The 21,403-nt window shown below is 49.6% G+C and overlaps 1 protein-coding gene across 5 annotated transcripts in view; it reads left to right on the plus strand.

Annotated features, from left to right (window-relative positions):
- The window catches only part of LOC119975514 (large proline-rich protein BAG6-like), a 99,321-nt gene extending 92,913 nt beyond the window's left edge, over nt 1-6,408 (plus strand). For all 5 annotated transcript variants that reach the window (XM_038815289.1, XM_038815290.1, XM_038815293.1 and 2 more), the window contains 3 exons: nt 1,956-2,063; nt 5,036-5,182; nt 6,052-6,408. In XM_038815289.1, coding sequence (XP_038671217.1) covers nt 1,956-2,063; nt 5,036-5,182; nt 6,052-6,147 — 351 coding nt within the window. In that variant the 3' untranslated portion in view covers nt 6,148-6,408. The remainder of the gene's footprint in view (nt 1-1,955; nt 2,064-5,035; nt 5,183-6,051) is intronic.
- The last annotated feature ends 14,995 nt before the right edge of the window (nt 6,409-21,403 follow it).

Raw genomic sequence — 21,403 nt, forward strand, 5'->3', positions numbered from 1 at the left:
CCTCCCTGGGACTGAGTGAGGCAGACATTGTCCATTCCCTCCCTGGGACTGAGTGAGGCAGACATTGTCCATTCCCTCCCTGGGACTGAGTGGGGCAGACATTGTCCATTCCCCCTCTGGGACTGAGTGGGGCAGACATTGTCCATTCCCTCTCTGGGACTGAGTGGGGCAGACATTGTCCATTCCCTCTCTGGGACTGAGTGGGGCAGACATTGTCCTTTCCCTCTCTGGGACTGAGTGGGGCAGACATTGTCCATTAGCCTCTCTGGCACTGAGTGGGGCAGACATTGTCCTTTCCCCCTCTGGGACTGAGTGGGGCAGACATTATCCTTTCCCCCTCTGGGACTGAGTGGGGCAGACATTGTCCATTCCCTCTCTGGGACTGAGTGGGGCAGACATTGTCCATTCCCTCTCTGGGACTGAGTGGGGCAGACATTGTCCATTCCCTCTCTGGGACTGAGTGGGGCAGACATTGTCCATTCCCTCTCTGGGACTGAGTGGGGCAGACATTGTTCTTTCCCTCTCTGGGACTGAGTGGGGCAGACATTGTCCATTCCCTCTCTGGGACTGAGTGGGGCAGACATTGTCCATTTCCCCTCTGGGACTGAATGGGGCAGACATTACCCTTTCCCTCTCTGGGACTGTGGGGCAGACATAGTCCAGGAGGGAGAAAGGACAATGTCTGCCCCACAGTCCCAGAGAGGGAAAGGGTAATGTCTGCCCCACTCAGTCCAGGAGGGAGAAAGGACAGAGTGGGGCAGACATTGTCCATTAGCCTCTCTGGCACTGAGTGGGGCAGACATTGTCCATTCCCTCTCTGGCACTGAGTGGGGCAGACATTGTCCATTCCCTCTCTGGGACTGAGTGTGGCAGACATTGTCCATTCCCTCTCTGGGACTGAGTGGGGCAGACATTGTTCTTTCCCTCTCTGGGACTGAGTGGGGCAGACATTGTCCATTCCCTCTCTGGGACTGAGTGTGGCAGACATTGTCCATTCCCTCTCTGGGACTGAGTGGGGCAGACATTGTTCTTTCCCTCTCTGGGACTGAGTGGGGCAGACGTTGTCCATTCCCTCTCTGGGACTGAGTGGGGCAGACATTGTCCATTAGCCTCTCTGACACTGAGTGGGGCAGACATTGTCCTTTCCCCCTCTGGGACTGAGTGGGGCAGACATTGTCCATTAGCCTCTCTGACACTGAGTGGGGCAGACATTGTTCTTTCCCCCTCTGGGACTGAGTGGGGCAGACATTGTCCATTCCCTCTCTGGGACTGAGTGGGGCAGACATTGTCCATTTCCCCTCTGGGACTGAATGGGGGAGACATTACCCTTTCCCTCTCTGGGACTGTCGGGCAGACATAGTCCAGGAGGGAGAAAGGACAATGTCTGCCCCACAGTCCCAGAGAGGGAAAGGGTAATGTCTGCCCCACTCAGTCCAGGAGGGAGAAAGGACAGAGTGGGGCAGACATTGTCCTTTCCCTTTCTGGGACTGAGTGGGGCAGACATTGTCCTTTCCGTTTCTGGGACCGAGTGGGGCAGACATTGTCCTTTCTCCCTCTGGGACTGAGTGGGGCAGACATGGTCCTTTTCCCCCTCTGGGACTGAGTGGGGCAGACCTTGTCCTTTCTCCCTCTGGGACTGAGTGGGGCAGACATTGTCCTTTCGCCCTCTGGGACTGAGTGGGGCAGTCATTGTCCTTTCCCTTTCTGGGCCTGAGTGGGGCAGACATTGTCGTTTCTCCCTCTGGGACTGAGTGGGGCAGACATTGTCCTTTCTCCCTCTGGGACTGTGGTGCAGACATTGTCGTTTCTCCCTCTGGGAATGAGTGGGGCAGACTTTGTCCTTTCTCCCTCTGGGACTGAGTGGGGCAGACATTGTCCTTTTCTCCCTCTGGGACTGAGTGGGACAGTAGGCTGAATATTCTTGTGTGTGAAATACTCGTTTGCTTTCTGTTCAGGAATGGGTACCCGTTATCCGACAGGACATCCAGACCCAGAGGAAAATGAAACCACAGCCGCCGCTCAGTGATGCCTACCTCAGTGGCATGCCAGCTAAACGTCGAAAGGTACCAAACCTTATCTCTGATCGTATCCATGTGCCTCTAGCTTTAACCAATACTTTCAGGAGCAAGTTGAGCAGAACTCGAGATATTTCTTAAGTAATTTGATAAATGTAACAGAGCGGTTAGGGTCAAGTTGATAACACTTTCAAACAGAGATAGGGAGCCCAAAGCCAGGAAATTATGCTGGGTCTTTTACCTGTCACTGGTTAAGCCTCATCCTGGGTATTGTGTCAAACCTGGGCAATATGCTGTAGGTGAAATAGCAATGCTTTGGGGAGAATGCAGAGGAACTTTATCAAATGGCTAGGAGAGATTGTGGAGAAGCTGGGAATATCCTCATCAGAACAGAACGAAGGTTAAGTCGCAAGTTAATTGTATTTTGATCCAGTCAATAGGAAGAGATTGTTACAACTGGCAGGGGGGGTGGGAACCACAAGACAATGGATTGATGAGGGTTTTCTCAGAAGGAAGGCGTGGAGAAATATTTATGGGTCGCAAGTTATGATCTGAAATGCACTTCCTGAAAGACTGGCAGAAGCTGGAGTAATTCCCAGGGGGTTGTACATATGGTACAAAAGGCAAAAGCGGCAGGGCACGAGCAAGGAGTAGGGCAGGCTGATTGTGTTACTGTCTGAAAGAGCTCCTGTGCTGTATGGTGCTATGGGCAGACTTACACCAGTGGATTGTGCTTTGAGACAGTGAAGGTTTCTGCTGTTCTGGTGCACCTCATTTTCGGGACATTGTACGTGAGGCAGTGCAGCATCGGTGCTTGAAGCAGCACAGTGTCTCTCATTGGTCTGCTCTCTTGTTAATTGTGTACGTGCAAACCCTCACTTTTGCATCAACGTTTACAATTGGAACTGCCTAAGTCAATATTTAGGTTTGGAATTTGCATGTAAACGGTTTTCCTCTGATGTTACTGCAGGGCAGAAATGTAATTATGTATTTCTGAAGTCGCTTTGCTAACTACTGTTATCTATAGAACCATATATATAGTTCCTGCAGTGCAGAAGGTCATTCGGCCCATCGAGTCTGCACCAGACTTCTGAAAGAGCACTGTACCGAGGCCCACGCCCCTGCCCTAAACCCATAACCATATGTCTTTGTGGGTTTCCTCCAGATACTCCGGTTTCTTCCCACAGTCCGAAGATGTGCAGGTTAGGTGGATTGGCCATGCTAAATTGTCCCTTAGTGTCCAAAGGTTGGGCGGGGTTACAGGGACAGGGTGGGGAGTGAGCCCAGCTACAGTCCTCTTTCGAAGGGTCAGTGCAGACTCGATGGCCCAAATGGCCTCCTGCACTGTAGAGATTCTGTGGCCCCACCTAACCGGCGCACCTTTGAAGTGTGGGGAAAACCGGGGCACCCGGAGGAAACCCAGGCAGACACGGAAAGTACAAACACCACACAGTCACCCAAGGCTGGTATTGAACCCGGGTCCCTGTCGCTGAGAGACAGTGCTAACCCCCGTATCTCTATGTTTTTAAAAAATAATTCTCCACTTGACCTTGAACAGTTCAGCAGTAGTTCTTTTTTTAAAAAAAAACACTTTGTGCCTGCTGCTTGGAATTTACAGCCGATAAATCAGGTTCCCAGGAAAGTGATACAGATCAGGAATAGGCATTCTGTGTTTCTCCCTTCAGTCAGATCACGGCTGCTTTGTATCTGAACTCCATCTAATCTGCCTTGGTTTCATCATCTTTCGCCCCTTATTCGAACAAAGATGACTATCGGTTCTGAAAATTTTTCTTTTCTTCCCCAGCCTCTCGGTTCCCGACAGGCGAGTTCCAGATTTTCACCACTCTGTGTTCAATGTGTCCCGACATTACCCTGAATGCCCTTGCTGTAACTTTGTCGCCGCTCGTTTCTGGAGCGTCCACTCAAGGGGAATTTGTTTCTCTCAGTCTACCCGATTAAATCCTTGAGTTGACGATGGCTGTTTTTCTCCTCGTCACGCTCTCTTGATCCACTATTGATGCAATGCTGGTACTTGGTTTTGTTTTTGAGAATTTTGGTTTGGCCCGCAGCGTCAGTTTACACCCCAGGCTGGACCCCCCCCCCCCCCCCCCTCCGCCAGTGCAGTTCGCCGCTCATCAACATCAGATAGCCAGTGAAATGTTCAGCGTGGGTGCTGACAGAGCACTCATCAGTTCATTCGTGTTAAAACATGACTCCAGTCGGGTGAATAATGCTGGACAGAAATGGGCCCTCTAGACAATCCAGCCAGTCTCCCACCATGGACGGTATCTTGTACCCCGCAGCCTCGGCCCTCTCATTGTGGGCAGCCCCCACGTTGGAAAGCCACCTGGCCCTCCTGAGAGAGAGTCAGAGGTTTTAAAAGAAAGCAAGCTAGGAAATCTCTCCAGTCCCCATTAAACGATTAAAACTACTCCAGGAAACCAGGCTGGTCAGTGTTATACTGGCGAGCCAATGTGCGAGGAGATTTCTGCCCCACCAGAAATATCCAGCTCTCGCTTGAAGCAAATTAAGCAATCGTCCCCCACACTGCCAGCCAGCCAGTCAGGAAAAGAACCACCTCCTGCCATTTAACCGAGAATCACGACTTTATACAGCTGGATTCACTGCTCCTCCCTAAGCTGTGGATATGGAACAAACCATCTCCTTGGGCAGACCCTCTATTACCTTCCATCATTGTTTACAGCACAGGAAAGGCCATTCGGCCCATCAAGCCTGTGCCAGTCAGAAACAACCACCTAATTATTCTAATCCCATTTTCCAGCACTTGGCCCATAGCCTTGTATTGCTTGGCACCGTGAGTGCACATCTACATACTTGTTAAATGTTATGAGGGTCTCTGCCTCCACCACCCTTTCAGATGGTGAGTTGTATTAAGGATCTTCAGAAAAGGTTACTCGCGATGTGCAAGTGGCAGCAACGGCGAGCTCTCCTGGCGGTCGCTGCCTCAAATCAAAATGGGTGTCACCCTCGGCGCTGAAATATTCTTCCATCTCTTGCAGACGATGCAGGGCGAAGGCCCACAACTCTCGCTCGCAGACGCAGTGGGGAAAGCTGCGAAGGCTGCAGGCGTCAAACCGGTCACCAGCGCAGAGAGTCTGACTCGCGATCTGGAGAAAACAGAGGCGCAAGAAGCCTACAGGGAACAGGTAAGATGTGTGAGACTAGGAGACAGCAACCAATTTTGCTTTTTATGGTGGTCGTGCTGGTTAGGATGTGTCAATAGAGCAGTGGATTGGAAGACAAGAAGTGAGAGGTCTTTCATCTTCAGCTAGATGAAATCTAGATGATCTTCAGCTCTTGACTTCTCTCCTGTGTGTGAGTGACTTCCTATCGAGGCAGTCCGCCCGAATATTGGGAGTTTAGCCTCTTGCCCAAACCTGATTTTAAGTGCTTCGTCATTAGCCTTCGGCTGTCCAGGCACTAAAAGTTTAAACCTTTCCCGCTTTCCTCTTTTTAAAATGCCCTACCTCATTGTCCAAGCTTTTGCCCTGGAGAGTTTCGGAGAGTTTAGGAGAGTCAAGGCCACAGGAGGGATTTCAATCTTCAGCTTTAAAACTGAGGCATTGGTGGACCCTTTGATATCAAAAGTCCCAGTACACTGACAATTGGCTGTCGTCACCCCGGGCGGGAGATGGAGCAAAGTTAGACAGCTTGCTGCTGATTACTTTCATCTGGTTCATGCTGGCAAATGTCATTTGGTCTAAACTGTGATGCTACGTGGAATAACCTCATCATGCATAAAAGATCATCGAGCAGAGGTACCAATAGGCAGATGTTTCAAGAAGAGTAAAGAAGTAGAGGTGGCAGTTTTACGCACTTAATGTTATGGACAAAGAGCTGGGGAGGGCAGGGCCAGAAGGACAAATTGAATTGATTTTTGAAATAATAGGTGCAGACTTGATGGGCTGAATGGACACCTCCTGTGCTACACTGTTCTGATTCTGGGAGTGTTGGGTGAGAGGCGGCGTGAAACCTTGGAGTCATTCTGAAAGTCATTTTTCCCTCTTTCCTTCAGATCCAATCCGACATCCAGAAGAGGATAAGGGAAGACCCGGAATACAGCGCGCAGCGGTTTCCAAACACACACATGGCCTTTGAGGAGCACTCCTAGTGCTTCAGCAAACCCCCTCCCACTTCCCTCCCTCCCACCCACCGCTGGGACTTTTGGGCTACTTGTCTGAATTCTAACCAGGGAACAAACAGAAGGTTCAGATGTTGTGCAGGCCCCGTCGAGCATCCAGTCATTGTCCACACTGTCTAATTATTCTACTCCCGTCACTGGGCTCCGGGTGTTGCACTTTTTTTTTGTTGTTTGTTCTCACTCTTGAATAAAGTATCACGGCTCAGTGCAGCTGTGAAACCTGATAATCTGGGCAAGTATTTCTCTGTTTTTTGCAGAAGGAAGGTGAGCTATTTTTTTTACTCTTTCGTAACACTCTGGCTGGCTACCCCCTTTCTCTCTTGCTCACTTGCTCACACTCGTTCTTCTTCCCTCTCGCCCTCTCCCTTTCTCTTGCTCTCTCTATCTTTCTCTCGCTCTCTCTCCCTTTCTCTCGCTTGTTCTTGCTCTTGCTTCCTCGCGCTCCCTCTTGTTCGCTGTCGAGCACCTACCTTCCATATGGTGGAAAAGACAGCACAGAACGATCTCCCAAAGCAACAACACTATCTCCCAAAGCAACAGCACTATCTCCCATAGCAACAGCACTATCTCCCATAGCAACAGGGGCAGCAGGGTAGCAGGGGGCAGCAGGGTAGCATGGTGGTTAGCATAAATGCTTCACAGCTCCAGGGTCCCAGGTTCGATTCCCGGCTGGGTCACTGTTTGTGTGGAGTCTGCACGTCCTCCCCCTGTGTGCGTGGGTTTCCTCCGGGTGCTCCGGTTTCCTCCCACAGTCCAAAGATGTGCGGGTTAGGTGGATTGGCCATGCTAAATTGCCCGTAGTGTCCTAATGAAAGTAAGGTTAAGGGGGGTGTTGTTGGGTTACGGGTATAGGGTGGATACGTAGGTTTGAGTAGGGTGATCATGGCTCGGCACAACATTGAGGGCCGAAGGGCCTGTTCTGTGCTGTACTGTTCTATGTTCTATGTTCTATCTCCCATAGCAACAGCACTATCTCCCATAGCAACAGCACTATCTCCCAAAGCAACAGCACCATCTCCCATAGCAACAGCACTATCTCCCATAGCAACAGCACTATCTCCCATAGCAACAGCACTATCTCCCATAGCAACAGCACTATCTCCCAAAGCAACAGCACCATCTCCCAAAGCAACAGCACCATCTCCCAAAGCAACAGCACCATCTCCCATAGCAACAGCACCATCTCCCATAGCAACAGCACCATCTCCCATAGCAACAGCACCATCTCCCATAGCAACAGCACTATCTCCCAAAGCAACAGCACCATCTCCCAAAGCAACAGCACCATCTCCCATAGCAACAGCACCATCTCCCAAAGCAACAGCACCATCTCCCATAGCAACAGCACCATCTCCCATAGCAACAGCACTATCTCCCAAAGCAACAGCACCATCTCCCATAGCAACAGCACCATCTCCCATAGCAACAGAGCCATCTCCCATAGCAACAGCACTATCTCCCATAGCAACAGCACTATCTCCCAAAACAACACTATCTCCCATAGCAACAGAGCCATCTCCCAAAGCACCTGGATGACACAAATTAGTTAACGGATACAGGAAACGTTGTTCAGGAATCTGTGGGAGACCTCCAGTCCCTGTATTCCTATACCATCCCTCAGCCCCTTTCATCCCCACCCTGCATGTCATGAAAGTTCTAGTCCCCTCCCCCTCCCACCCCCCCAGTGGGATGTGTGCCTGCAGTTGTTCCATGCAATGCAATGTGATGTTGTCTGTGCTGTTCCCACCCATATCCACTGATGCTCATTGTCCAGCTTTGTGCAGGCAAATAGTTCAACCCCTGTGTCACCCGGATACAGGAACAAAGGGGCAACTAATGAAGCATTACAGCATCGTAGAATGGTTCTAGTACAGGAGGAGGCCAGTCTGCCCCCTCCTATCCACCACGACCTTTCCTGTCATCCCCAAAACTTTAATTTGCTTTAAAATGAAAAGCGGTTGCACCACATTTACACTATTTAATTTCAGCCTATTGGTCAGCCGAGCACTGCTGTACAGCAGAGTTTCATCAGGGTTTTTCACCACCACCTCCTTGGCCAACGTCCCCCATTTTTACAGAGACGCAAACATTATTTCATTTTCTTCTTTGACGTGACAGTGGTGTTTGGCTCTGCCCAGAAACTGGTAAATGAGGGGTCGTGTTTGTGTCAAGATTATCCCAGAATATAGGATGTGATCCACTGCAGTTCCGAAAGTGTTCAGCTGGTCATCGACTGGGAACGCTGATCGATTATTAAAAATGTTAACCCGTGATTCTGTTAATAAATTCATCCTTGGAGCCACAGAAAGAAACTGCGAGGCGCCGGTGTGGCCTCTGGGATTTAGCAGGGATATGCTACAACCTCCAATCCAAACTTGCTCTGAAACACCTTTCCGGAATAAATCCCGTTGAATAAATACAATCTTTTTCTCTTGTCAGCCATCAAAGGTTTTCTCACACACACACACACACACGTTGTAATCTGAATAGTAATGTGCTGGTCCTGAGCTTAAACAATGCTGGGTAAGTAACTTCCTCACCAAGTCTGGGAGTATTTTGAGTTGCAGTTCATTTAACACGTCAGCTAGTGTGTGTGTGTGCCTCCCCCTGTGCCAGTTTGACCCTCAAATAGGCAGATTGATTTGAAATAACGCATTGACAGGTCTTGAGTTGATGAGCAACATATAAAAGTTGTTGGATTCTTGCCCTAACTTGATTTACCCCCCCCCCCCCCCCCCCCCCCCCCCCCCCCCCCCCAACCCCTCAACGTCTGCTTATTACCTACGATTTGTGCAGAAGGTCAGAGTTGATGGGAGGACTGGATGGGTTAAAAAACCCATCGGGGTCGGGGGTAAAGTGCTGACCCTTTCCGTAATAAGTCCATTCCATCGTGTAAACTTACAAAGCTCGAATGCTGGCAATGGGAAATAAAAGCGGTTGAGAATCTACCCGTCAGCATGTGAGAGAGAAGCTGCTGCTCGTGGTTAGATTCTTGGCCCGAGACACATCCCGTGTGAGGAATTACACACTCAACACCAAACGGTCCTATTGCAGGTTGATCTGTGCAGTTCCAGCATTTTCTGATCTCCCTTTCATGTGATTGTGTGAACTACTTCAAGTTCAAAATAATTAAACTAAATTAACAAACTGAGGGACAAATTAAAAGGTACCATTCCTTAGAGGGGCACTGCCCTGATCAGAAACATAGAAAATAGGCGCAGGAGGAAGCCATTCGGTCCTTTTATCCTGCTCCGCCATTCGGTCCTTTTATCCTGCTCCGCCATTCATCATGATCATGGCTGATCATCCAACTCAGTAGCCGAATCTCGTTTCTCTTTCCCCCCCCCCCACCAATGTCCTTTGATCCCTTCGTCTAAAGTGCTATGTCTAACTGCTTCTTGAAAACTTACAATGATTTGCTCGCAATTCCTTCCTGTGGTGATGAATTTCAGAGACTCGCCACTCTCGGTGAAGAAACGTCTCCTTAGACTGTGACCTCTGGTTGTGAACATTCCCACCATTGGGAACATCGTTCCTGCATCTACCCTGCCTAGTCCTGTTAGAATTTTACAGGTTTCTATGTGGATCCCCCCTCGTTCTTCTGAACTCCAGTGAATGCAATCTAACCGACTCCATCTCTCCTCATACGTCCGTCCTGCCACCCCAGGAATCAGTGGTAAACCTTCGCTGCACTCTCTCGAGAACATCCTTCCTCAGATAAGGAGACCAAAACTGGCTTGACCATTGCAGCAAGACTTCAAACCAAATGTGATTGTGTGAAATCCACTGTCTCACAATCCACTGTCTCACTATGACAGAAACGGTGTAGTCGCTAGTCCCCTTGAGGGGTGATCTGATGAGCCATGTGGCCCCCTGGTCCCATCGGTAACTCAAGCGTGGGATTACCTGAGTCGAGCGCGGGCTTTTTCTCATTTAGGTTAAAGAGACATGACTGGAAGCACTGAATCTGCGTCACCCTATAAATGGCTGTATGTTAATAAATGTTTATAGTCTGTTCATAACTGGTGAAGCCAAGTTACTACATTTGGTGATGAGGTTTTTAAAAAAGCAAGTGCGCTTGCAAGATCATCAGCTGAGAACCTGCTGCGGTCGAAGTCAGGCTTGCGAAGCAGAAGGGAGCTGCAGCGATGCCTGTATTTTAGTTGAGTTGATCTCTTTGACGCCACTGCTGAAGATTGGGTATGGTATGTTAAGTAATTATATAATTTTTCTTCAAAGCGAACAGAGTTGAGGAGGAGGGAAAAAATGCAATATTAAGTGTGTGTGGCACCCAAACCTATAATCTGTAGCCTTGCGTCTCCAAACGTGCCTGATACAAGCTTCTTCTTGGAGATTGTGGATTTGGTAAAAGGGCGCTACCACTCAAAGCCCTCTGATTTTGAAGCAATTTAAATTCAATTCCATGGGGAGAGCCCCAGTTTGCAACCTACATAACAAGGTGTAGGGAAATTGCGGGCCACTGTGTCTTTGGAATAACGCTAAATGATATGCTATGGGGTTGCTTAGTTTGTGGAGTCAGCGATGAGGCCATACAGAGAAAGTTGCTGGCAGAAACATATACCTTTTAAAAATGCACTGGAAATAGCATTTGCAATGGAGAGTGCTGAGAATGGTACCCAAGAACTTCAGACTATGCATAGGAACAGGAGTAGACCATTCAGCCCCTCAAGCCTGTCCTACAATTTAATGAGATCATGGCTGATCTCTTGCCTAACTCCATATACCTGCCTTTGGTTCATTGCCCTTAATATCTTTGCTTAACCGAAACCTATCTCATTTAGAATTAACACCTGATCTCGCTTCAACTGCTGTTTGTGGGAGAGAATCCCAAACCTCTACCACCCTCTGAGTGAACAAGTTATTCCTAACATCTCCCCTGAACGGTCTAACCCTAATTTTTAGACTATGCCCCTCTAAATCTGGCATCTTCAACCAATGAAAATAGTTTATCTTTATGTACCCTGTCTTTCCCTGTTCACACCTTGAATACTTCAATCAGATCATCTAAATTCCAGCGAAAACACACCTATTTTGTGTAATCTCTCCTCAATCTAACCCCTGCAGTCCAGGAATCATTTTTGTAAACCTATGTTCCCTCCAAGGCCAAAATATTCTTCCTAAGGTGTGGTGTCCAGAACTGCTCACAGTACTCCGCGGGGTCTAACCAGGGTTTTGTATAGCTACCGCATAACTTCTGTGCCGATACTCCAGTCTGCTAGACATAAAAGCCAGCCTTCCATTAAACTTTTTGATTACTTTCTGTACTTGTGATCGTGGCACTTTAAGAATCTACGTGCCTGAACCCCCAAGTCTCTGGACATCCACTGTACCCTAACCTCTTCCCATTTAGACACTTGCATTGAATTCCACATGTCACAATTTTACCCATTCACCTAATCTGTCAATATCGCCTTGCAATTTTATGCTGTCATCTAGGCTGTCTACAATGCCACCTACCTTTGTATCACCCGCAAATTTGGATATGTGACTTTCTATGCCATCATCCAAGTCGTTAATAAATAATGTGAATAATTGAGGCCCCAACACATATCCCTGTGGTACACCACTAGCCACTTCCTGCCAATTAGAGTAATTACGCATTATTCCTACTGCCACTCAACCAATTTCCTAACTGTCAATACTTTTTCCTCAACTCCCTGTGCTTCCACCGTATGTGGGACTTTATCAAACGCCTTCTGGAAGTCCATATAAACAACATCCATAGATATTCCCCTGTCCACTACCTTAGTCACCTCTTGAAAAAATTCAATAAGATTAGTCAGGCATGGCCTTCCCTTCACGAATCCATGCTGGTTCTCCCCGATCGACAAAAATCTTTCAAGGTATTCAGTTGCCCCATTCCTGATTATAGACCCAGCAATTTCCCCGCCACAATTGTTATGCTAACCGGTCTGTAGTTCTCTGGTTTCCCCCTTACCCGCTTCTTAAAAGAGGGAGTGACATATGCAATTTTCCAATCCAGAGGGACTACTGAATCGAGGGAACTCTGAAAGATTATAGTTAGGGCACCTAGAGTCAGATAACCATCCAGCACAGATAAGGCCATTCGGACCATTACGCCTGTGCTGTTCGAAAACAAACAATTGACTATTCTAATCCCATTTTCCAGCAATTGGCCATGTATGCATTGGGATCGCAAGTGTACATCTAAATATTTCTTAAATGTTATTGAGACTCTCCGCCTCCACCACCCTTTCAGGCAGCATTTCCATACTCCCACCACCATCTGGGTAAAAAATCTTTTCCTCACATCCCGTCTAAACCTCCTGCCCCTCACCGTAAATCTATACCCCCTAGTCATTGACACCCCCCCCCCCCCCTCACCAAGGGGAAAAGTTCCTTCCTGTCTACTCTATGCCCCTCATAATGTTATAATCTCAATCATGTCCCCCCTCAGTCTCTTCTGCTCCAAGAAAATCAATCTTAAGTCTATCCAATCGCTCTTCATATCTAAAACTCTCCAGCCCGGGCAACATCCTGGTAAATCTCCTGTGCACCCTTTCCAGCGCTATCACATCCCTTCTATAATATGGATTCAAGAACATCTACAATGTGCTCCCCTACTTCCTTTTCCACCTTTGGATGGAAACGGTCAGGTCCTGGGGATTTGTCACTCTTTAGTTCCATTATTTTCCTAGTTACTGATGCTGTACTTACATTAATTGTATTAAGTCCTGTCTTCTGTCAACTATTTTTGGGACTCCAGCTATCCTCCTTTTCAACTGTTAACACGGAGGCAAAGTAATTATTCAACATGTCTGCCATTTCCCCATTATCAATGGCAATATCTCCATTTGCAGCTTTTAGTGGGCTTCCATTGCTCTTGACCACCTGCTTTCCCTTTTGCGCAGAATGGTGCAGTCCACCAGTTCGGGTGGGAAGCTGCAGACAGCATTGGTGTCAAAAGCAAAGACGCCAATCTAAACTGGGCAACAAATACAGAAGCTGGTAGAGTTCGAAGGTTCAGGAGACTGAATCAACAACCAAGGATTGATAGAATGTTACTGACGTGAGGGAAATCGCTCTCCAGAGATTTGCAGATCCAAGGAAGTGGAATGCTTTGTAAACCGCCGGAAGGGCCATTTGAGGCACAGGTGCAAGAGTAAGCAGAGCCATCCTAGTAACAATAGAGTGAACAGTTTGGCATCAGTGCATTATATTGAACATTTGTCTGCAAGGGATCAGATCCTTCTCCAGATGAATAATGTGAAAGTGAGCATTCCACTGGTGATATTGATCAATGACAGACCATTAAGAATGGATGGGGAGATGCCATCGTTGGACTGGGGTGAGCACAGTAAGAAGTCTTACAACACCAGGTTAAAGTCCAACAGGTTTGTTTCAAATCACTAGCTTTTGGAGCACTGCTCCTTCGGTGAATGGAGAGGTGGGTTCCAGAAACATATATATAGTCAAAGTCAGTGTCCCTCCAGTTTAGATGTAACCTGTCCTTCCTGTACAGGTCGCATCTGCCCGGAAGAGATCCCAATGGTCCAAAAATCTGAAACCCTCCCTCCAACACCACCAGTTTAGCCACGTGTTTAGCTGCACTATCCTCCTATTTCTAGCTTCACTGACATGTGGCACATGGCACATGGAGCAATCCTGAGATTACAACTCTAGAGGTCCTGCTTCTTAGCTTACTGCCTAACTCCCTGAACTCCTGCTGCAGGACCTCATCATTCCTCCTGCCTATATCGTTAGTACCTATGTGTACTACGACCCCTGGCTGTTCACCCTTCCCCCTTCAGGATGTCCCGTGTTCGTTCAGAGACAACCTTGACCCTGGCACCAGGGAGGCTACATACCATCCTGCAGTCTCTTTCACGTCCACAGAAGCGCCTATCTGTGCCCCTTACTATAGAGTCCCCTATAACTATCGCTCTCCTGCACTTTGCCCTCCCCTGCTGAGCAACAGAGCCACTTGCAGTGCCACCGTTCTGGCTGCTGTTCCCCTGATAGGCTATCTCCCCCCCCTCTCCCCCCCCCCCCCCCCCCCCCGCCCCCAACACCATCCAAAGCAGTATCTGTTAGGTGGTATACCTGTTAGAGAAGGGGTTCAGCCTCTACGTTTGTGGAACACGTCAACTAGATTGGCTAACTACATGGGGGGGGGGGGGGGGAATGACTGAAACCCCTGTGACTATGATTCCTGGCTTGGGTCACTGTCTGCGCGGAGTCTGCACGTCCTCCCCGTGTCTGCGTGGGTTTCCTCCGGGTGCTCCGGTTTCCCCCCCACAGTCCAAAGATGTGCAGGTTAGGTGGATTGGCCATGCTAAGTTGCCCTCAGCTAAGATGGGGGTCACTGGTTTACGGGGCTAGGGAGGTGAGGGCTTAAGTGGGGTGCTCTTTCCAAGCCAGTGCAGACTTGATGGGCCGAATGGCTTCCTTCTGCACAGTAAATTCTATGATTCTATGAAATGCCATTTCAGAGGGCATTGAAGAGTTAACCACATTGCTGTGGATCTGGAGTCAAAATATAGGCCAGACTGGATAAGGATGGCAGATTCCCTTCCCTAAAGGCCATTAATGAACCAGACAATGGTTTCATGGAAGATGATTAATCTATCATCAAGAATTTCACCATCTGCCATGGTGACATTTGAATCCAGGTCCCCAGATCTGCTGCAATAATACCACAATGCCTCTCCTGACGAAGCAGCCAAAGTCAATGGCAGTCAATGTATCCCAGTGGTGTTGATCAACGGGGTGAATGTTGGGTGTTAGATGTTGCCTCTTTTACATCTACCTGAGTTGATACAGACGTATTAGTTTAATATCCCGTCACAAGACAGCAGCTGCCCAGATCACACTTGCTCCTTCCTCCATTGATGTGCCAGACTGGATTGTGCGCTGGAGTACTGATGCCACAACTGAGAGTTTTAGCACTGAGACACCTACCAACTGAGGAAGGTGGTTTTGTGCCTCGGTGGGTGGCATCCCTGTCTCTGAACCAGAAAATCTCGGTTCAAGTCCCACTCCAGGACATAAGGGAAGGTTGAGGATCAACCTTGTAAACCCGCCCAACATCCGACAATGGCAGACAGAAAGACCAGGCGAGCTTCCTGGTGATGGAAAGAAACTGGAGCCTCTACAATCGCTAGCTGTAGGCTCCAGGCTGTAACCTGCCACAGTAACCTGGGCTCCTGTTGACTCAGTTGGCTGGCGTGGATCAGATTGATGCCAACGGCATGAGGCTCCATCCACATTCAAGCTGAGGTGGATTCAGCACCAAGTCCCCTTGCCCTACCTCGGGTGGAGCTCTGGGCTCTGTGGGTCAGAGAAGCCAAGAAGACGTCATGGAGACATTAATTACTCGCGTTGAAAAGCATCTTATCCGGCAGCATGGTGGCGCATTTCTGCTTCATGGGTTCAATCCCTGCCCGGGTCACTGTCTATGGGGAGTTTGCACTGTCTCCCCGTGTCTGTGTGGGTCTCCCCCCCCCCCCCCCCCCTCTCCCCGCAACCCACAGATGTGTGGGATAGGTTGATTGGCCACGCTAAATTGCCCCTTAATTGGAGAAAAATAAATTGGGTACTCTAAAATTTAAAAAAAGCATTGTGTCCTTGTTGGCCGAGAATAGGATCGAGATAGTGGTCCTTGCGTAGAATGACACAACATGGCCTATTGGCGGCTGGATTCTCCGCCCCGCCGCACCACATTTCAGCCCCAACTCGCCGGCGGAATTCTCCCTTACGCCAGCCGGTCAGTGGGGTTTCCCATTGTGGGGCAGCCCCATGCCGTCGGGAACCCCCCCCCGGGAAAACGGAGAATCCCGCTGGCGGAGAATCCTGCCCCACAGCTTTGAAAGAATTCTCCAAATTGTCCCCTTGCCCTGCAGATCAGTCGTTTTCAAGTATCTCTCACCCCGCCAGCCCCTCCCACTGCACCAACAGGCCCTACCCCCATACACAAACATATCCTTGCCATCCAGACTCAAATGTGTGTAAAAAGATGAGCTACTGGATGGGTAATTGGTATTGATAGAGGTTTGCTGGGATGTGTCATTGGTGGATGAGGCAAGAAACTTAATCGGTGCTCTCAAAGACAATCGAAGAGTAAGAAAAACGCTGCCGCCTCACGGCGCCAGGGAGACGAGTTCAATTCCTGCCTGTGTGGAGTTTGCATGTACTCTCCGTGACTGCATGGGTTTCCTCCGGGTGCTCTGGTTTCATCCCACAGTCCAAAGATTTCCAGGTTAGGTAGATTGGCCGTGATAAATTGCCGCTTAAGTGTCCAAGGACGTGTAGGTTAGGTGGGGTTACAGGGATAGACGGGGGGGGGGGGGGGGGGGGGGGGGAGGAGAAGTGCCTGGGTCGGCTGCTCTTTCGGATGGACTTAAAGGGCTGAATGGCCTCATTCTGCACTGTAGTTCTATGTTCCATGGTACTTGCATTCGGTACTGGATTTAACCACAGGGCTCCTGCCTGAGAGCTGGAATCCTTCCTCACAGACGTGTGTGTTGTGACTGGCTGCCGATGTGGGAACACTGATCGATCAATGAGATTGAAAGACAGGTGGGTGGAGGCACATTGCTGCCAAAGAATTTGCTGTGTCCTCTTCTTCGCCTGCCTGATCCCCACCTCTCTCTCTCTCTCTCGTGCAGAATGTCGCCCCTACACTCTCGCCGCAATGCCGATTGACCTCAGTACTGCTAAAATCAATTGAACCGAGTTCATGAGCAGCCCACACTTGTGGACAGTATTGGTGGGGTGGCTGGGGGGAGTTGTGACCATCCCTGTTCACTGGTGGGGAAAGGGGGTGTGGTCGGGAGGTTTGACATCTAATAATAATAATCTTTATTGTCACAAGTAGGCTGACAATAACACTTCAATGACGTTACTGTGAAAATCCCCTCGTCGTCACATTCCGGCACCTGTTTGGGTAAACAGAGGGAGAGTCCAGAATGTCCAATTAATTCACCGAACACCACGCCTTTCGGAACTTGTGGGAGGAAACCGGAGCAGCCGGAGGAAACCCACGCAGACACAGGGAGAACGTGCAGACTCCTCACAGGCAGTGTCCCAGCGGGGAATCGAACCTGGGACCCTGGAGCCGTGAAGCAACAGTGCTAACCACTGTGTTACAGTGCCACCCAGATTTGACCACCTTTGTGGCACACCCTTCTTCCCTCCCCTCCGTCTGTACCTCCGCCAGTGTTGAAATCCAGGCTTATTGCAACATTTCCTCTCTTGTAAACATCGTGGCCTGACCTGTCCGGCTGCTCTGTTTGGTGGATGGGAATGTATGCCACTCCTGGCTGTGATCGAGGCTGATATTACTTTCCACTCGCTGTCAGGGTGGGGTGTGGTGGTAGTTTCCAGCGTAGCTTTCTGAGATCGGAATTTGAGCATCCACCTGAAATGCAGGATGCCATGTGTTATCAACATTGCTTTGTGGGTGGGTTTGGGATGGCTGAGGCGGGGTGGGTGGAGGAGTGGGGTGAGCGGGGGTGCGAGCGGAGTGGGGGGAGACTGGGGGTCAGCCATGGATCTTATACACAGTTCCCCACACTCCTCGCTCAATTTCATGAGGACTGTCTGAATGCTGGTCAGAGTGCAACGAATGAAGCTCCTCTCGCCTGGAGCTGCAGATCCCATGTTTATAATGTGGGAGAAGGACCCTTTCCTGTGTATTCGTTCAGGCGATGTGGGCTTCACCGGCTAGGACCCCTGATAAGGTGGTGGTGAGCTGCCTTCTTGAACCGCTGCAGTCCATGAGGTGCTGAGGTGTAGGCACACCCACAGCGCTGTTAGGGAGGGAGCTCCAGGATGTTGCCCCAGCGACAGTGAAGGAACGGCTGATATATTTCTAAGTCAGGATGGTGAGTGACGTGGAGGGGAGCCTCTAGGCGGTGATGTTCCCAGGTATCTGCTGCTCGTCCTTCTAGATGGTCGCATTAATCTGGCGTTCATCCAGAATCTCTCACCAACTCAAGTCAGCCAGCACTGTACAGCCAATCAAACAGTCTTCTGAAGGGTGTTAAGTGTTACAAAAAAAAATGCTACCGCACCCCACCCCCTAGCAAATATCTGTCCTTTGCCTCTTCCACTTCCTCATCTATCCGCTGAACTCTGGTGACCTCACCCTAGAACATATGGTCAGCATTCAGCTGTCTAACAGCAACAGTCACACTTTATCTATCCGCCACTTCAATCGACCCCCCCCCTCTCCAATGTCTCTGCGATAGGATTGTTTGCCTGACATTCCTTCTCAGGTGAACCCCTTTAATCCCTCGTTAAGCAGATCAAAATTGCTTTTGAACCTCTGCTGACTCCAGTCCCTCCGTGGATCTCGACACGGGTTCAGTCAGCCCACCCATGGACTCAGCCTCCGATTGAAGTCCGAGCTGAGTTAATGCCACCCCCCCCCCTTGTGTCCTTGGGGACCACCCACTCAGCGTAACATCATCTGCCTGCAACTCTACACATCTCCCTCGCGCCCCCACCCTCCCGTACACTGGCCCTCAATCCAATTCTGCTGCCTGAATCCTCCCATTCCCCCCATCAATGACAGCCCGTTCCCCAATTTTAAAATGCTCATCCCGGTGTTTAAATCCCTTTGCGGCCTCAAAGTGTCCAAATTTGTGAGGGGAGTGGGGTGACCAGGTGAACCCCATGATACACTTTGGGGTTCTCTAACCCTGGCCCACAACACCCACAGTGACGTTCCCGGGCCCGGGGGTAAGTGGCAACAGATAGTGGAGGATTTCCAAGGAGGGGTGGGGAGAGAGATGGGGGCAGGGCAGGGTGGAGAAGCTCAACTGGAGGCAAGGGGACGATGAAGAAGGCTGATGCACAGTACGACAGGGAAAATATGAAACTGTGACAACTATGTAAACCATCGTCACAAAGCAATTTACAGCAGACGAGATTTCGTTGTGAATGAGGAGATGGTGGAGGTGATTAATCACCCACTCTCTGTCAAGACTACATGGGGTCACATTTATTGGGGAGAGGTGGGTGAGGGCTTAATCCCCACCCTGTGTATAGACTGCCTGGGGTCACGGTGAATGAAAATGAAAATCGCTTCATTGTCACAAGTAGGCTTCAAATGAAGTTACTGTGAAAAGCCCCGAGTCACCACATTCCGACGCCTGTTCGGGGAGGCTGGTACGGGAATTGAACCGTGCTGCTGGCCTGCCTTCGTCTGCTTTCAAAGCCAGCGATTTAGCCCTGTGCTAAACCAGCCCCTCAGGGAGGTTTGGTGAGAGGTGGGTGAGGGGGTTAACCTAAACCCTGTTCAGATGCACAACCGTGTGACAGAGACATGAAAAATGTAGTGTTAAAGTTAGATGCGGACAAGATATATCTATGGCGCCTTGTTTTTATAAAGACTGATGGAGATAATGTGCCAGAATCACAAGCACAAGTGTTAAACAGAGTGCAGCCAAAAACAACACTGACTGAATTCTCCAAAATGAGCTACGTTGATGTGCTAATCAGGTCTCTGGTTTTCTGCTTGGGGCTCTCCAGCTGGTCTCCCAGGCATTAAGCTGCCCTCCGTTCCCTTCATCAAGAAGCCACTCATGATGTGGGGGCTTTCCTGCACAGCCGGATGTGCGGACGGTGGAATCACAGCTAATTCCGATCCTGACCTTGCCTGACCTCCCTGTGTGTGGCTCCTTCAGCAGGAGTGACTCAGTGGAGATGTGACGAAGGAGCCTCTTGGCCTGTGCGTCAGCTCTTCCCGAGAGGGGTAGGAGCACCCTCGGTCTGAGCTGAAAGCTCCCATTCCAGAGACTCCAGTACACCACTGAGGCCGACTCTCCCCGTGCAGACTTTCGGGGAGGGTGGGGGGGAGCGTTAAACCCCTGAGGTGGACGTAACGGATCCCATGGCAATGTTTCAAAGAAGAGCAGAAGGGTGCGGGGGAGGAGTTATTTTTTTTACATAGAATTTACAGTGCAGAAGGAGGCCATTCAGCCCATCGAGTCTGCACCGGCTCTTGGAAAGAGCATTCTACCCAAGGTCAACACCTCCGCCCTATCCCCATAACCCAGTAACCCCACCCAACACTAAGGGCAATTTTGGACACTAAGGGCAATTTAGCGTGGCCAATCCACCTAACCTGCACATCTTTGGACTGTGGGAGGAAACCGGAGAACTCGGAGGAAACCCACGTACACACGGGGAGGATGTGCAGACTCCGCACAGACAGTGACCCAAGCCGGGAATCGAACCTGGGACCCTGGAGCTGTGAAGCCATTGTGCTATCCACAATGCTACCGTGCTGCCGTACAGGGCTAAATCGCTGGCTTTGAAAGCAGACGAAGGCAGGCCAGCAGCTTGGTTCAAATCCCGTACCAGCCTCCCAACAGGCGCCGGAATGTGGCGACTAGGGGCTTTTCACAGTAACTTCATTTGAAGCCTTGTGACAATAAGCGATTTTCATTTTATTTCATTTTATTATTTACCCCTCAGCCACACTCAGCCAGATGGTGATTTATCACATTGCTGTTTTGTGGGATCTTGCTGTGTACACATTGTCTGCCACTTTTCCTACATGGCAGCAATGACTCTGCTCTTCCGAAGTGTTTAGTTGTCTGTAAAGTCCTCTGGGACACCCCGAGGTTGTGGAAAGGCGCTAAACAAATGCAAGTCCTTTTTGGTCCCCTCACTGGCCTTGGCATTTACGCAGCCCTGGGAAGCATTTATGTTTATTTGAGCCCTCTACCCACCCCCTTGAGTAGCATCCAGCACAGTCTGATCAAGCAATCAGCTATTGAAGCATAGGTTAACCATAACTTACGCAGGCCTCCTCCTGTGAATAAACAGACACAGCATAAAAAAGGAATTGGAATTTGGAAACTATTTGACGAAGTTCTGTGTTAACTATAAATGGATTAATTCCTTCTCTTGTCAACAGAACGTCTTGCGCCACAACTCCCTGCCAGATTCAAAAGTCCCAAATCACGACTGCACCGGCCCCAAGCACATGAGGGTAGTAGAGGTGCTGCGGTTTACCGTGGTATTTCTGAGCTGAATAACTGGCAAGACGGTGGGAAGTGGTTGAGGTTAATAATAATCTTTATTATTGTCACAAGTAGGCTTACATTAACACTGCAATGAAGTCACTGTGAAAAGCCCCTAGTCGCCACACTCCAGCGCCTGATCGGTTACACAGAGGGAGAATTCAGAATGTCCAATTTACCTAACAGCACGTCTTTTGGGACTTGTGGGA

Source organism: Scyliorhinus canicula, chromosome 13 (assembly GCF_902713615.1).
Source record: "Scyliorhinus canicula chromosome 13, sScyCan1.1, whole genome shotgun sequence".
Taxonomy (NCBI): domain Eukaryota; kingdom Metazoa; phylum Chordata; class Chondrichthyes; order Carcharhiniformes; family Scyliorhinidae; genus Scyliorhinus; species Scyliorhinus canicula.